At 43.6% G+C, this 15,542-nt stretch overlaps 1 protein-coding gene across 2 annotated transcripts in view; it reads right to left on the reverse strand.

Moving 5' to 3' along the window:
* XPO6 (exportin 6) overlaps nucleotides 1–13,434 on the reverse strand; it is a 104,152-nt gene extending 90,718 nt beyond the window's left edge. For both annotated transcript variants that reach the window (XM_054041771.1, XM_054041770.1), the window contains exon 1: nucleotides 12,334–13,434. In XM_054041771.1, the coding sequence (XP_053897746.1) occupies nucleotides 12,334–12,336 (3 nt within the window). In that variant the 5' untranslated portion in view covers nucleotides 12,337–13,434. The remainder of the gene's footprint in view (nucleotides 1–12,333) is intronic.
* Between the last annotated feature and the right edge of the window lie 2,108 nt (nucleotides 13,435–15,542).

A 15,542-nucleotide genomic window follows, 5' to 3' on the forward strand; every position in this document is an offset into this window, starting at 1 on the left:
CAGGACCTGCTGAAAACTCTGACCCCCCAAGCAAAGAAATGGAAAAGGGAAAGAAACAGTATTTTGAGGAACCCGCTTTGAAGGTCAGGAAAAGTTGCACTCAATGCTCCTCTCAGAGCCCGACTGCTCAAGGAGAGAGAACCTTGCTCAATTTTGTCCAAGCCATCTTCATTCTATAAGAAGAAAGCATTTACTTGTCTTCTGATGTTGCCACAAGTAAACAAAAGGGCACATTCTTCTTTCGTTAGACTGTTAAACTCTTATTTTAGAAGGTGCAAAAAATAAATAAAAGGGGAGAAAAAAAACAAGTGCTATTTAAAGTGCCAGACAGATCCTCCAAAATTTAAAAACTTTTCTGGTAAGATGCAGAAGTCACCTGTTGCCAATACTGGATTTGGCTCTCTGACCAGCCAGTACACAAAAGCAATTGGAAAAAGACAAACATGCTCTTTCCACAAAAGTTGACAGAAAGATGTTGCTCCTGAGCTAAAATCCATGAAAAATGAAATTCAAACCACAATTAAAAATCTTAGAAACATAGAAGAACTAGTAAATCAAATCAACAAAATGGATGCAGGGTATGTATGTCTACACTACAAAATTGGGTTGCTTTTATAGAAGTAGATTTTTAGAAATCGATTTTATACAGTCAATTGCGTATGTTCACAGTAAGCGCATTAAGTCGGTGGAGTGCATCCTCGCTACCGTGGCTAGCAACGAGTTACGGAGCAGTGCACTGTGGGTAGATATCCCACAGTTCCTGCAGTCTCTGCCACCCATTGGAATTCTGGGTTAAAGTCCCAATGCCTGATAGGGCAAAAACATTGTCGCGGGTGGTTTTGGATACATGTCGTCAGTCACCCTTCCCTCCGTGAAAGCAACAGCAAACAATCGTTTCACGCCTTTTTTCCTGGGTTACCCCATGCAGCCCGCTCAGCTCACTGTCACTTTCATGACTGGCCAGGCTTCAGTGTGACAGTTGTGTGTGTTTCTCCTTGATGCAAACTCGCTCCCTTTGTTGATTTTAATTCCCTATAAGCCAACCCTCCCCCTTTGAAATGAAGTAACTATTGTTTTGAAACCATGCATTTTTTTTTTTTAATTAATTAAGAAAGAAAAGAGATAACGGATAAGGTAGCCTGGGTGGGGTGGGGGAGGAGGGAAAGAAAGCCACATTGCTTATTGTAGCCACACTAAAAATCAAACTGTTTGAATGACAGCCTTCTGTTGCTTGGGCCATCCTCTGGAGTGGAGTGGCTGGGTGCCCGGCTATGGAACATGGGGAGGAGGGGAGGTGGTTATACATTAGATGCAGCGGGGGGGGGGGGGGGGGTGTGTGGTGTCTGTGCTCTTGTTGGCTTTCCTGCAGCTCCAACAGATGCTTCATCATGTCTGTTTGCTCCCCCATTAGCCTCAGCATCACGTCCTGCCTCCACTCTTTGCACTCACTTAATTCTTTCCTGACCTCTGCCACTGAATTAAGCTGTGCCCTATCAGTGCATGAGGACTGCATGAGCTCAGAAAACATGTCATAGCAAGTGTGGTTTTTTGGCCTTCTAATCTGCGATAACCTCAGGGATGGAGATGATAGGGGGAGCCCAGAAACATTCTACACTCTACGATTCTGGGGGGACTGCGTGGTCACCTGTGCTGCTGAGTTTGCCATGCTGACCAAACAGGAAATGAAATTCCAAAGTTCCCAGGGCTTTTCCTGTGTACCTGGCTAGTGCATCGGAGTTCAAAGTGCTGTCCAAAGCAGTCATAATGGAGCACTCTGGGATAGCTCCCAGAGGCCAATACAGTCGATTTGCATCCGCACTACCCCAAATTCGACCCAACAAAGTCGATTTTAGTGCTACTCCCCTCGCCAGGGAGGAGTACAGAAGTCGATTTTAAGAGCCCTTTAGGTCAGGGGTTCTCAAACTGGGGGTCAGGACCCCTCAGGGGGTCGCAAGGTTATTACATGGGGGGTGACAAGCTGTTAGCCTCCACCACCAACCCCACTTTGCCTCCAGCATTTAATGGTGTTAAAAAGTGTTTAATTTATAAGGGGGGAGGTCACACTCAGAGGCCTGCTATGTGAAAGGGGTCACCAGTACAAAAGTTTGAGAACCACTGCTTTAGGGCGACAGAAGGGGGTTGGTTGTGTGGATGCATTCATTTTTAAATCAACCTAACGCAGCTAAATTCAACCTAACCCTGCAGTGTATACCAGGCCGTAGATATTGCCACAAATATGGAGAGGTTGAAACAAAGAATTGGAGCTTAAGTCAAAAGAAAATTGTGAAAGGCAGAAATTGTTAGGCTGAGGCCTGGTCCACACTAACCCCCCACTTCGGACTAAGGTACGCAAATTCAGCTACGTTAATAACGTAGCTGAATTCGAAGTACCTTAGTCCGAACTTACCGCGGGTCCAGACGCAGCAGGGAGGCTCCCCCGTCGATGCCGCGTACTCCTCTCGCTGAGCTGGAGTACCGGCGTCGACGGCGAGCACTTCCGGGATCGATTTATCGCGTCTAGACCAGACACAATAAAACGATCCCAGAACATCGATTGCCTGCTGCCGGACCCAGAGGTAAGTGTAGACGTACCCTTAGTCCGCACTAAAAAGTTTTGTCAGAGTAGCTATATTGGCTAGCAGTATGGGGGAAAAAAATTACCCTTTTTGCCGACATAGCTGTGCTGGCATAACACCTGGGGTAGGTGCAACTATGCTGACAGAAGAATGCTTCTGTCAGCGTAGCTAATGTCTTTCAGAGAGCCAGTGTAGCTAAGCCAGCCAAAGAACTCTGCCTGCCAGTGTATGTTGCATCTCTACTAAGGGACTACATCAGCATGTGGAGGCTCCGTTCAAAGAGACTACAGGAGAGATTTTTGGTGGAGTGAAGAGAAGAAAAGGCTTCCTTTCCCCTCCTTAAGGATAATTAATGAAAATCAGACACTTGGATAAAGACCTATTTAAAGTAAGCAATAAAATTAAGACAATCCCACTTTCCCAGCACTTCATAAAGAAAAGAGCTAGAAATAAAGGTATCTTGTGAATAGAATCCACTTTCCTAGCAAATTTAACATGCTCATCTATTCGAGGATTCTAAGAGTAGGGCATTTGCATCTGTGCATGCGTTTCAGAGAACAGACTGTCTCTTATTTGAGGACCCACTTGAACACCGAACTCAAATTTGCAGAAAGAAACAGCAAAGCATGCACAGCTGATCAAATTGCTTCTTAGATGGTATCACCTGAATGAGCATTTTTTTTGAGTGTCTCTCTCAGCCAGACTGCTACCTCCATACTCCTAAAACGCAGCATTGGTTGGAGTGATCAATTCAGCAAACCATTAAAAAAAAGTTATGAAGCAAAATTCTTGGTACAACAGATGTATAACTGACATTTTGAGAGTTTTGTTTTGGCAGAGGAAGTCTCTGGATGAGATGGTAAACAGCTAAACTAATTTATGAGAACAGAGAGAACTGCCAAGTCAATCTCAGGGATGTACTTGAGGCCATGAGAGCAGAAACCCAAATTTGGACTAATTTGCAGGGGTTGCTGCTGCTGTTTCAGGATACCTGCTGGTTTAACAGGGATACTGATTTTAAGTGACATAACAATCTGGTATTCAACTAATAGTGTAAAGGCTGTATCCCCACCAATTCCCTGGTGAATACAGATCCAAACCCCTTGGATCTAAAAACAAGGAAAAAATAATCAGGTTCTTAAAAAGAAGACTTTTAATTAAAGAAAAAAGGTAAAAATCATCTCTGTAAAATCAGTATGGAAAATAACTTTACAGGGTAATCAAACTTAAAGAGCTTAGAGGACCTCCCTCTAGCCTCAGGTTCAAAGCATAGCAAACAAAGACAAACACTTTAGTAAAAGGTACATTTACAAGTTGAGAAAACAAAGTAAAACTAAGACGCCTTGCCTGGCTTTTTACTTACAAATTTGAAATATGAGAGACTTGTTTAGAAAGATGGGGAGAACCTGGATTGATGTCTGGTCCCTCTCAGTCCCAAGAGCGAATGAACTCCCAAACAAAGAGCACAAACAAAAGCCTTCCCCCACCCCCAAGATTTGAAAGTATCTTGTCCCCTTATTGGTCCTTTGGGTCAGATGCCAGCCCAGGTTACCTGAGCTTCTTAACCCTTTACAGGGAAAAGGATTTTGGAGTCTCTGGCCAGGAGGGATTTTATAGTACTGTACACAGGACAGCTGTTACCCTTCCCTTTATAGTTATGACACAGATAAAGAATATTTAGCTTTGACTACATAACCATGACTGCTTTCCTTAAAATTAACAGTTCTCTGCTTCCCAGACCTTTCATGACCAAACCATAAGTTTTTATATAACTGAAGATGACAAATGACTAGCCTTAATCATGATTATTCTAAAAGTACATCAATACAGAAGTACTTTAAAACTACTACTCTCTCAGTTTAAAGTAATTTTTCCTACATTTTTGACCATGCCTCTTGTTCTATACACTGAGCATTTACCATTTTAAGTACTGTTTTAGGGATTTTAATTTTTTTTTTTAAGCTTTTGCCATTATGCCCTTAGGGCTTTTAACCGGTTTTTAAATTTTTTGTTTGCTGCCTGCTTGTTTGGGCCCATTTTTTTTTTTAAATTGAATTTTTTTTTTTTTTTTAAATGGGCATAGGCTTTGTTTTACTATCAATTTAGCAAGGAGGGTGGGCTCCTTAACTAGCCCCCACCCCTCCTGGTCCCTTTCCTTTTTGTAATTACCCCACAGACTCCAACCAGAAACTGCAGAACTGGAATTTGCAAACTGGACACCATTAAATTAGGCCTGAACAAAGACTGGGAGTGGATAGGTCACTACAAAAACTAATTTCCCCCTACTGTTACTCACACCTTCCTATCAACTGTTTGAAATGGGCCACCCTGATTGCATTGGCCTCATTATCACTGTTGAGAACAGCCCACTTCCACTTTAACTGAATTGTCTCATTAGCACTGACCCCCCACTTGGTAAGGCAATTCCCATCTTTTCATGTGCTGTATATTTGTACCTGTCTACTGTATTTTCCACTCCATGCATCTGACAAAGTGGGTTTTAACCCACGAAAGCTTATGCCCAAATAAATTTGTTAGTCTCTAAGGTGCCACAAGTACTCCTCAATGTTTTTACTGGTTATGTTTCTCATGCCAATTGAGCTTGACTCCTTGCATGATTTTCACAAAGCATACCTATGGCACTACAGAGATAGTGAACTTATTTTAAAAAGTAAAAGCTTTTATTATGAAGAGATGGTAGTTTCTTAATGATCCAAGAGCTTGTGAAGACCTTCTACTTAACTTGAGGGGCATTTCAAATGCAGAGGTGCTTTAAGGCTGTGATGGTGCTAAAAAGATGGCAGGTGCTTCACATTTCCTCCATTTCCCACCTTTTTGTTTACTAATTTCCCCTCAAATCATTAGGGTTCTGACCACTGATGCCTAGAATATTCCCTGGAATTCTGGAGTTGCTCAGATGCAACAATCAAAAAATACCACATTACAAACAGAATGGGGGTAACCCCTGCTGTGGGAGATGGGGGAATGGGAGAGAGTCCCAGCCACAGAGGGGAATGGAAGTGCACACAGAGCTGCTGGTATGGGGGGGTGGGGAGAATGGGGGACCCTGGTATGGGAGGAGGGGGAACAAAGGATGCACAGCACCCCTGGCAGAGGAAGATTAGGGGAAGCTGCAGGGTGTCCCTAAAATAGATGGGAATGGAAAGGACAGTAAGTTTGTGAGGTAGAATGGAGCGATACAAGGAATAAGCTTGGCTTACACAAGTGTGCCACACCCGCTAGATAATGTCGAACCTAATTTTCCATTGTAATCTCAGTTCTGATCCTCTTTTCCTCTAATTTTCCAAAATTAACTTGTGTGCCTGTAAACTCACAGCCTTATCCTATTTCAGGGTGGAATTTTGACAAAGTTTGCATTGTATCAGACATAACCAGCTGGCTAGTTCTGTTGCATCATGGCACAACGCATTCTGGGACACATCTACAAGGTAATCTTGTCACAGCACTGAATGGGTATAAATTAGTCAGGTAAGTGGAATTTAACTTTATATACACAAACCACTTTACAACCATTAATTAGTTAAGCCTCAATCTTCATGGAGTATTTCCCTCATCTGTTAAAATGGGACTATGGAGGTACAAGAAGTTAAATGACTTGCCAAAGGTCAAAAAGGAAGTAACATTTTAGAGCTGGGGCTAGAACTCAAGCTCCTAGACTTGTTTGATCAATCCACTAGACCACATTGTTTCAGAATGGTTTAAAAAAGGGCTTTCTTTTTAAGGTTATGTATGACCTAAGGAATTTAATGTAAGAAAAATTTTAAGACACACAAAGCAGCCCACTGTTTATGCAACAATTGTACACCACCTCAGTACAGCAACAGGTTTCCTCGGTAGTTATATTACAAAATAATGTACAGCTGGCCAGCAAGACTGGACAGGGACCAAAATAGCCAGGACTTAACATGTACTTGCCAGAGGCAACCAGGCAGTATCCCCAGGCAAATGTGGGGCTTACGTCATAGTCAATTTCTGTAGAGTAAGTTTTTCACTTAAAAGAAGGAAGTGATAGCACATATGGTTGCAAAAATAATCTGGAAGGTTATTTTATAGCAAGCACAAATACACACACAGATCCCTGCTCTGCAAAGCTTAGGAAAAACGCTCAAACACAGTTAGAGTCCATTTTGATTTCTACAAGCTGTGGGATGTTATCCTGTGCATCCCTGTTTTATTTAGGCATTCTTTGTTTACTTGCATGCTGATGCTGTTTGCACTGTATACTTCCTATTTCTCTATGTCCTGTTAGGGTCTAGTAGCAGCACAGAACTTAGTTCTCTGTTCCAAAACCAAATGCCAGAGCTACAGTACCAGCTAAATCAGCACCACTGCGATGGATGCAGTAGTGTAGATTTAGCGGGTCTGGTGAAGACATGCCTCTCCAAGAAGTGGAAGCTATGTTGGCAGAAGAGCAGCTCCCGTTGACATAGTGCAATGTAGACACCGCTGTAAGCTGACCTAAGTTGCATCAACTTCAGTTATGTAACTTATGTACCTGAACTAGCGCAACTTAGATCAACTTACAGCATTAGTGTAGACCAGCCTAATGTGAGGGAGTGCTTTATGTCACTCTGACGCAAACTAGGACCAGCACTAATGTATTTTTGGACAACCTGCTTCCAGCCCTCTGACTAGAAGGATTGGCTGCTGTGAGGTATTTTAAGCAGGTGATGATGGAAGAGAAAGCGGGTTTTCCTGGAGGAAGTCCCCCATTCCCTGTATTGTTCTTAAAACAAAACAACCCAAAACACACTTACTAGACAACACTGTTCCTCTGACAGGGAACACTGCTAAAGAATCCAAAGGTACATCTCTACACTCCTGCCCACATAAGCAGAGGATCAGGAATCACACTTTGGTATATCATAGGGCAGTGCCCAGTAGAGCAGCCCCAAACTGTCATTTTTGGTCAGTCAAATGTCAAAATGTTGTTTGAAGAGATGCTCTAATACTACAGCGTTTCATTCATAATAAATGCTAAAAAAATGTATTTTCTAAGACAAATGCACTAAGATCCTGGGTTGGATCCAACCTGAGTTAAAACTGCACTTGTCAGGGTCATGAATGATCTTGCACAGGTTTTAGTTTGGGTTCAGTTGACCGTTTTTATCATGCTGGTTACTTTTGATAACATCAAGTTACTTTTGATATAATTGACTTTTGACTGCTATTTCAGTGATTAACTGACTTTACTGGTGTAACTGGAAAGAAGACAGAAATCAATCAGTTCAGATGGACAATTTTGTGTCACTCATGTGGGATTTGAAACGTGGTAACATTCAAGGACTGAAAGCCTATGGTACAATAATTATTTTCAAGTTACGTGACCTGCTCTATCCATATGTTTGTCCTGTGATCACCTCACAACAGCACCAACAACAGTAGTTGTTTAAAAGAGCTCTTGGTAGAGCTGTTTTATCGCTTGCAGTTCAGAATGCAGCAGTACTGCTCACTGATGAGTTACCGATGAAATAGCAAAATTACTTTAAATTGGTACAGTTCGTTTTTAAAGCCATTATCAGAATTAGGTCTAGCTACGTTAGCATTTGCTCTATGAGACTTTGATGGGTATTTCTGAACTGATTGCATGAATTCAGTTTCTCCCACTGGCTATGAAGGGTATTACACTGTGGAACTTGTTCTGTACCCTGAAATGCACATCATTCCTGCCCATTTTAAAAAAATAAACTTAAATCACATTTGAGAAAAATAGCTATAAGAATGACCATTCTTGACCCTATTATTCATTTCCTTCAGTTTCAATCCAACTAAACCTCAATTAAGTAACCTATTTTCATTAGGACATATGTTAACAGGGGAAGATATTTACTTATGTCTATTTCCATTATGTGGTACAGCATCTCTCCATCACTTTTCCCAAGGCCTTTTTTTGGTGGGAATAGACATGACACAAAGGTGAGTGCTACATAAATGAAATAATACATAAAGTAGAAATATAAGAAAAATCTTAAAGTTAATAGTTATAAACAGGCTTTACCATGCTTTATCATGACCCTCATAATAAGTATCCTGCCCCCAGCAGCAGCAGCAAATATTTGATGCTTCAGAAAAAAGGAAAACAAAGCTGTAATAATACATCTGGCCAAATGCATAATTTTGTATGCATGTGAAGGGGAGAATTCCCTTCTGACACCTGGGATGATCAGTTTATACCCTGAAGCATGAAACCTGATAAACTGTAGCTATGCATGCTAAGAGAAGTAATTGATTGTAAGACTACTCCACCTCTTAAAAATACAGCTATGATATTTATCCAACCTCCTGAAGCAGAGATTTCCCCAGGCTGAGTAGCCACTGTGGGCAGTACTATTTTTGTTTTAGATGTATTTAGCTATTCATTTAATGGAGAGTCCACTTCTTCACCTATTAAGTGACAGTTCTACTCTGAAAAATGACATTGTAGAGTTCCACGTTTACGGTGCCTTACTGATTTCAGATTACATGTGTTCAGCTTACAAGTAGACATCTCAAAGTCAGGCAGAAAGTCATGAAATACTGCTTTCACCTGAGGGAGGAGGCAAGGGTCATGGGGAATGTACTGAAAAGGTCAGAGTTCTTCCTGGAGAGATGCACCCAAATGGCAATGATGTAGAACTTCACTCTCTGCCATCAGACCCCTTGCTTCCAAAGTTGCACCATCAACTCTCTTTCTGGTCTTATTCTTCATTTACATGGAATCAACAGGAGAACTGATGAGAGGGAGGGATAGCTCAGTGGTTTGAGCATTGGCTTGCTAAACCCAGGGTTGTGAGTTCAATCCTTGAGGGGGCCACTTGGGGATCTGGGGCAAAATAAGTACTTGGTCCTGCTAGTGAAGGCAGGGGGCTGGACTCGATGACCTGTCAAGGTCCCTTCCAGTTCTAGGAGATGGGATATCTCCATCATGGGCTCAAATGCCAACAATACACAAGTGACATCTATCCATTCATATAACTCCATTACTATCACATTACTAGCCCAATGCTTGGCTGAAATCTTATAAATGAAAAATAGTTGGTTGAAGTTAAACTCAAGCAAAACTGAGGTCATGTTGGTTGGCACAGGAAAACAATTTTGAGATGTTTGTAGCCATGGGGCATTCTTCTCTGGCTGAAAATGTACATCCACAACTGGTCACATCAGTCTGCAGTTTAGGAGTACTTCTGTACCCCTCACTTATGCTATGCACTAACAGAGCCACATCCACAAGCAACATGTTCTGCCATGTACAGCTAGCTAGGAGACCACATCCCACCCCAGTGAATCAGGATCTTTCCTTAGTAATACACACCTCTGTCACTTCCCACAGGGAGTACAGTGTTGAAGTTTACTTGGGCATGAAACAGTCAGTTCTCAGTAAACTACAACAAGTGCAGAATGCAGCAGCAGCAAGCCTCCTCAGCAAAACCAGGCTATAATAAACACATCAAACCTGATCTGGGCTCTCTACACCATCTCCTCATAAAATACCACATCTAATTCAAAAGTTCAGGTCTTTTCTTCAAGGTACTCAAAGACATGGGACTCAGGATGTCTAAGAGATTGCCTAAAGTTTGAGGATGAGAACTGTGGTTGAGAACTCCACACCTATGGTACTGTGGAACTTTCTACGGCAAGGATAAAGCTTGCGTGCAAGAGACAGAGCTTTCCCAGAAGCTAGTCCACGATTGTTGAATGAATCTATACAGGATCAAAAAAAAAAAAAAACTACCTCAAATCTCACTACTTACCATCTAAGTTTAAGTTATACTTCTTTGAGCTGGTCTTCACACCACAAAGTTGCAAATTAAACATACAAAAAAAGTCCTCATGCAATTTTCTGCCAGAGAGAGGAACGAAAGAACTAGCCGTGATAGATGCTAGCAATGTCATTTAATGCATTATTGGAAGCCATTTCAATAGCACAGTGATGAGGACAGTGTAAGAACTTGAACAGAATATTTTTACCCCTAACAGCCAGCCTCAAACTCACTGTAGATTTAAACTAAAGTTGGGTTTTGGGTTTTTTTTCCCCCCATCATCACCAGGAATGAAGGCCTGCTTCCAAAAGGTCAAACTATGTTATATCTTTGCAGCGTCTTCAAATGCTATAGGGTTAACACAGGTGCAAAGCAAAATGCAGAACAATGGCAGTCTAATACCTGGAACTTGGTTAATATTTCTGTTATGTACAGGAGGGAAAGAATCCATTTCACTCTTCCATAGCGTTCCACAACTAAGTAACGAATAATGCAAACTTACTGTTTTCACTAAAGAAAGCGGAACAATTCTGAATATACACTAGATTTGCTGAGTAAGAAGAATCTGCTTTTATACAGTCCTTTTGAAAGTAAAAGCCAAAGTTAAGTATCTGTAAGCAATTGCTTACAAGAAAAATTACAACTTTAGGCCGATTCTGCAACAGGATTTGCATGCATGGACCTCAGACCAGCATAGCCCAAAGCTCTGTGTGGTCACAAGAATCTATTAGTGTGAACCCAATTGCAGAATTTAGACCATATGGTTTAGTTTATTTTTAGAATGCATTTTTGAATACTTTAGCAGGTGCATATGTAATGCTGACAGGATCAAACCTGGGACCTCTGAAGCTTAGTGTATGAGCCTCTACTGCATGAGCTAAAAGCCACTTGGCTTTTAGATAAGGCTGTAGTAGACTCATTAATCTCTAGGCTTGTCGTTCTGAACCCATGGCCAACTTGCAGCCCAATTAGCACACTGCTATGGCCCAGGCATAACACAGAAAGAGCTGCATAGGTGGCCCACCATGGTAAATAGGTTGAGAACCACTACTTTAGGGGATCTAAGTGCCACCAGAGGGGGACAGAGCATCACACCTAACAGGCATGTGTTACACACGGGGAAAGAGCATTTTATTTGGTATACCAACAAGACATGCTGCGAGAAGAATGGACTGATATTAGCATCAGTTGATTAAGCAGAAAAGGGGCATTTCTATAGTGCTCACTCCTTACAAGGTTCTTTGTTACAGTCTACTATTCTGGTTGTGTCCTATATCTATGGTCCACCTTTAACACAGCCCAATTTTAAACACATAGACTCATAGACTTTAAGGTCAGAAGGGACCAGTATGATCATCTCCCGCATGATGCAGGCCACAAAAGCTGACCCACCCCCTTTCCCTTGACTCAGCTGTTGAAGTCCCCAAATCCTGTGATTTAAGGACTTTAAGTCGCAGAGAATCCTCCAGCTAGCGACCCCCGCCCCATGCTGCGGAGGAAGGCGAAAAACCTCCAGGGCCTCTGCCAATCTACCCTGGAGGAAAATTCCTTCCCGACCCCAAATATGGCGATCAGTAGAACCCCGAGCATGCAGGCAAGATTCTCCAGCCAGACCCTCATTGACCATTGATACTATTTACCAGCGATGGCACGCTGTTGATTGATTGACTAAAATCACATTATCCCATCAAACCATTCCCTCCATAAACTTATCAAGCTTAATCTTATCAAATCACCTCTCCATTCCAAGAAAAGCCATTTTGACAGTGGACTATATCAATACTCACCCTTTGAAACACAGGCATGCCAGTGGCAGTTAATTCCCAGGCAGGCAGGCACATTCCCATACAGGTACATTATCCTCCACTTTGCCTGAATCCATTCACAGCAACCCAGGACCTACCACCCCACTCGCACTTCAGGTATTCATACAGGGCAAACCATACACCCACTCCTCGCGTTTGTGTTTTACACAGGCCAATGTTGCTCTCACTTACCATGGTGACTTTGGAGGTGTTTCAGGTGATTTGGTTCTTACGTAAGGCTGTCTCACTCAGTTCATGTCATGGTCAGAGGCAGTTTTATCAGGCCTTCCCCATCCATTCAACTAAAAATAACCTGCCTCCTAGTACTCCTTAAAAATAATACTAAAACCCACACTTCCTCTCCTGTCCCACATACAGCCTCAGCAACCCATCAGCTCTAGAGAGCCAGTTACAGAGCCATTAAAAGTTCACTCCTCCTCAAGAGTACACCGATTATTAAATTAGAACAGGGAGACACCTAAAAGCCTGGGTTTTTTTTTTTGGAGAGGAGAACAAGGCAGAGACCAATGCCCCTATCTTGGGGTGGGGGACCTGCCTATTCTTGGTTGTGCAGGGGGAAGTCCTATGTCTTAAAACCCTCCCTGAGTTTGTTTGTTTTTTCTCTCTCTGTAGAGAGGGGGGCAGTCAGTGATGTAAGGAGACCTGTGCCCTCACCAGAGTTGTGCGGGTGTGTGGGGAGGGAATAGGGTTCCTATAGAACTTTCTGTGGTTGAAGGACCCTGGGGGGTTGCAATAATGAAGGTGGAAGTGTGTTCCTCCTCCTGGGGGGAAAAGGCCAGTGTCCCTCCCTGGATGAGAGATCTATAACCTGAAGAGAGAGGCTTATTCCCCTCAATGGCAGGGGGAAGGGTGGAGGAGGCCTGTTCCCCCCAGTGGAGGATGGGGGCTGTATCGGGAGAGGGGGAGCCTGTGTCCCTTCCTGGCGGGGGGCTGTATCCGGGAACGGGGAGGTAAAGGCCCGTGTCCCTACTTGGCGGGGGGAGGGGCTGTTCCCCTCAGTGGCGGTTGGGGGCAGTCTGGAGGAAAAGCCTATATCCCTCCCTGGTTGAGGGGTCTGTAACCTGGCGGGAGAGGCCTGGCCCCCCGAGTTGCGGCTGGGGCTGTATCGGGGTTGGGGAGGCCTGTGTCCCTCCCTGGCGGGGATGAGGGGCTGTATCCCGGTGCCGGTGGCCCTCACTCCTCTGCCTGATCGATGCTCTCTGCTGTCCCTGCACAAAGCCCCCTCGCTGCCCCCGGCCCCGTAGTCACCGCCGCACCAAGCGCATCCTTCCTCGCCGCTTCCTCTCCGTCTATGGGGGCAGGGCAACCTCCGCCCCTCCCCACCGGAAGCGACCTATGGACCCACAACGAGGCTGGCCGGGTTGCCGGCGGCCGAACCAATCCGAAATCAACAGGATAGGAGGCGGGGCCGCCGGTCGGAGCGTGACGCAGTGCGCACGAGCGCGGGCGGTGTGCCTCGGCCGCCATGTTGGTAAAGGGCAATGAGGCGCTGCGTGGGAGGACAATTCCCCAAACTGCGCGTGACGGGGATTCAACTCCATCCTTTCCCATCACTCGCCCCCGCCTTCCCTTCCTGGGCTAAAGGGGCCTGCCCCTGGGCTGCCCCCTCACCTTTGCTTGGGTAGGCACTTCCCATCCCCAAGTGAAGGGACAGCCCTTCCCCCGAGTTAGGTGCTTCCCCAGGGGCTGCTCTGCTGGCTGCAGATGGCTACAGTAAGCTGTACCCAAATATTTCACTGTGCAGATTTAGTCAGTGGAACTCACTGCCACAAGATATCATTGAGGCCAAGAGCTTAGCAGGATTCCAGGAAGGACTGTATACTTACACTGATAACACTGGTCTACAATTTTTGAGACGTCGTCTGCTTCAGAGATAAAATGTGCTATTTATTATGTATTTTGATGTGCTGAATTCAAATATGACAATTAAAACAACTGATTGGCTACTGTTTCTAAGATATTTAAGTTTTTACATTTTATGTCTATGTATATTGTGTAGATAGTAGAGTTTTAATCATAAATTGTAAACCTAGGTCTTTTCATATGTTTATGGTTGCTTTACATGATAATATTTCACCTGTCCTGTTTATGTAACACTTTAAAAATCAGCAGAAGGGTTAGATAAATAAAATTTATTATGAAACAAAAGGCAAAAAACTATTATGTACATAGTTTAGTCCTATTCACTGTCTACTCGGCGCTTCTTGGCTTGTCTCTTGTATTCATTAAATGGAGCATCTTTTGTCACTGTCCAGCAATAGTCTGCAAGCATTGATGGGCTCCATTTGCCCTGATAGGGTTTCTCTATTGTTGAAATGTCCTGGTGAAATTGCTCGCCGTGCTCGTCGCTCACTGCTCCGCAGTTGGGTGGAAAAAAATCTAGATGAGAGTGCAAAAAATGTATCTTTAGTGACATGTTGCAACCAAGGCTTTTGTATGCCTTGAGGAGGTTTTCCACCAACAACCTGTAGTTGTCTGCCTTGTTGTTTCCGAGAAAATTTATTGCCACTAACTGGAAGGCTTTCCATGCCGTCTTTTCCTTGCCACGCAGTGCATGGTCAAATGCATCATCTCGAAGAAGTTCATGAGTCTGAGGACCAACAAAGACACCTTCCTTTATCTTAGCTTCACTTAACCTTGGAAATTTTCCATGGAGGTACTTGAAAGCTGCTTGTGTTTTGTCAATGGCCTTGACAAAGTTCTTCATCAGACCCAGCTTGATGTGTAAGGGTGGTAACAAAATCTTCCTTGATTCAACAAGTGGTGGATGCTGAACACTTTTCCTCCCAGGCTCCAATGACTGTCGGAGTGGCCAATCTTTCTTGATGTAGTGGGAATCTCTTGCACAACTATCCCATTCGCACAGAAAACAGCAGTACTTTGTGTATCCAGTCTGCAGACCAAGCAAGACAGCAACAACCTTCAAATCGCCACAAAGCTGCCACTGATGTTGGTCATAGTTTATGCACCTCAAAAGTTGTTTCATGTTGTCATAGGTTTCCTTCATATGGACTGCATGACCAACTGGAATTGAGGGCAAAACATTGCCATTATGCAGTAAAACAGCTTTAAGACTCGTCTTCGATGAATCAGTGAACAGTCTCCACTCATCTGGATTGTGAACGATGTTGAGGACTGCCATCACACCATCGATGTTGTTGCAGGCTACAAGATCACCTTCCATGAAGAAGAATGGGACAAGATCCTTTTGACTGTCACGGAACATGGAAACGCTACCATCACCTGCCAGGAGATTCCACTGCTGTAGTCTGGAGCCCAACAGCTCTGCCTTACTCTTGGGTAGTTCCAAATCCCTGACAAGGTCATTCAGTTCACCTTGTGTTATGAGGTGTGGTTCAGAGGAGGAGGATGGGAGAAAA

Source organism: Malaclemys terrapin, chromosome 10, assembly GCF_027887155.1.
Source record: "Malaclemys terrapin pileata isolate rMalTer1 chromosome 10, rMalTer1.hap1, whole genome shotgun sequence".
Classification (NCBI taxonomy): domain Eukaryota; kingdom Metazoa; phylum Chordata; order Testudines; family Emydidae; genus Malaclemys; species Malaclemys terrapin.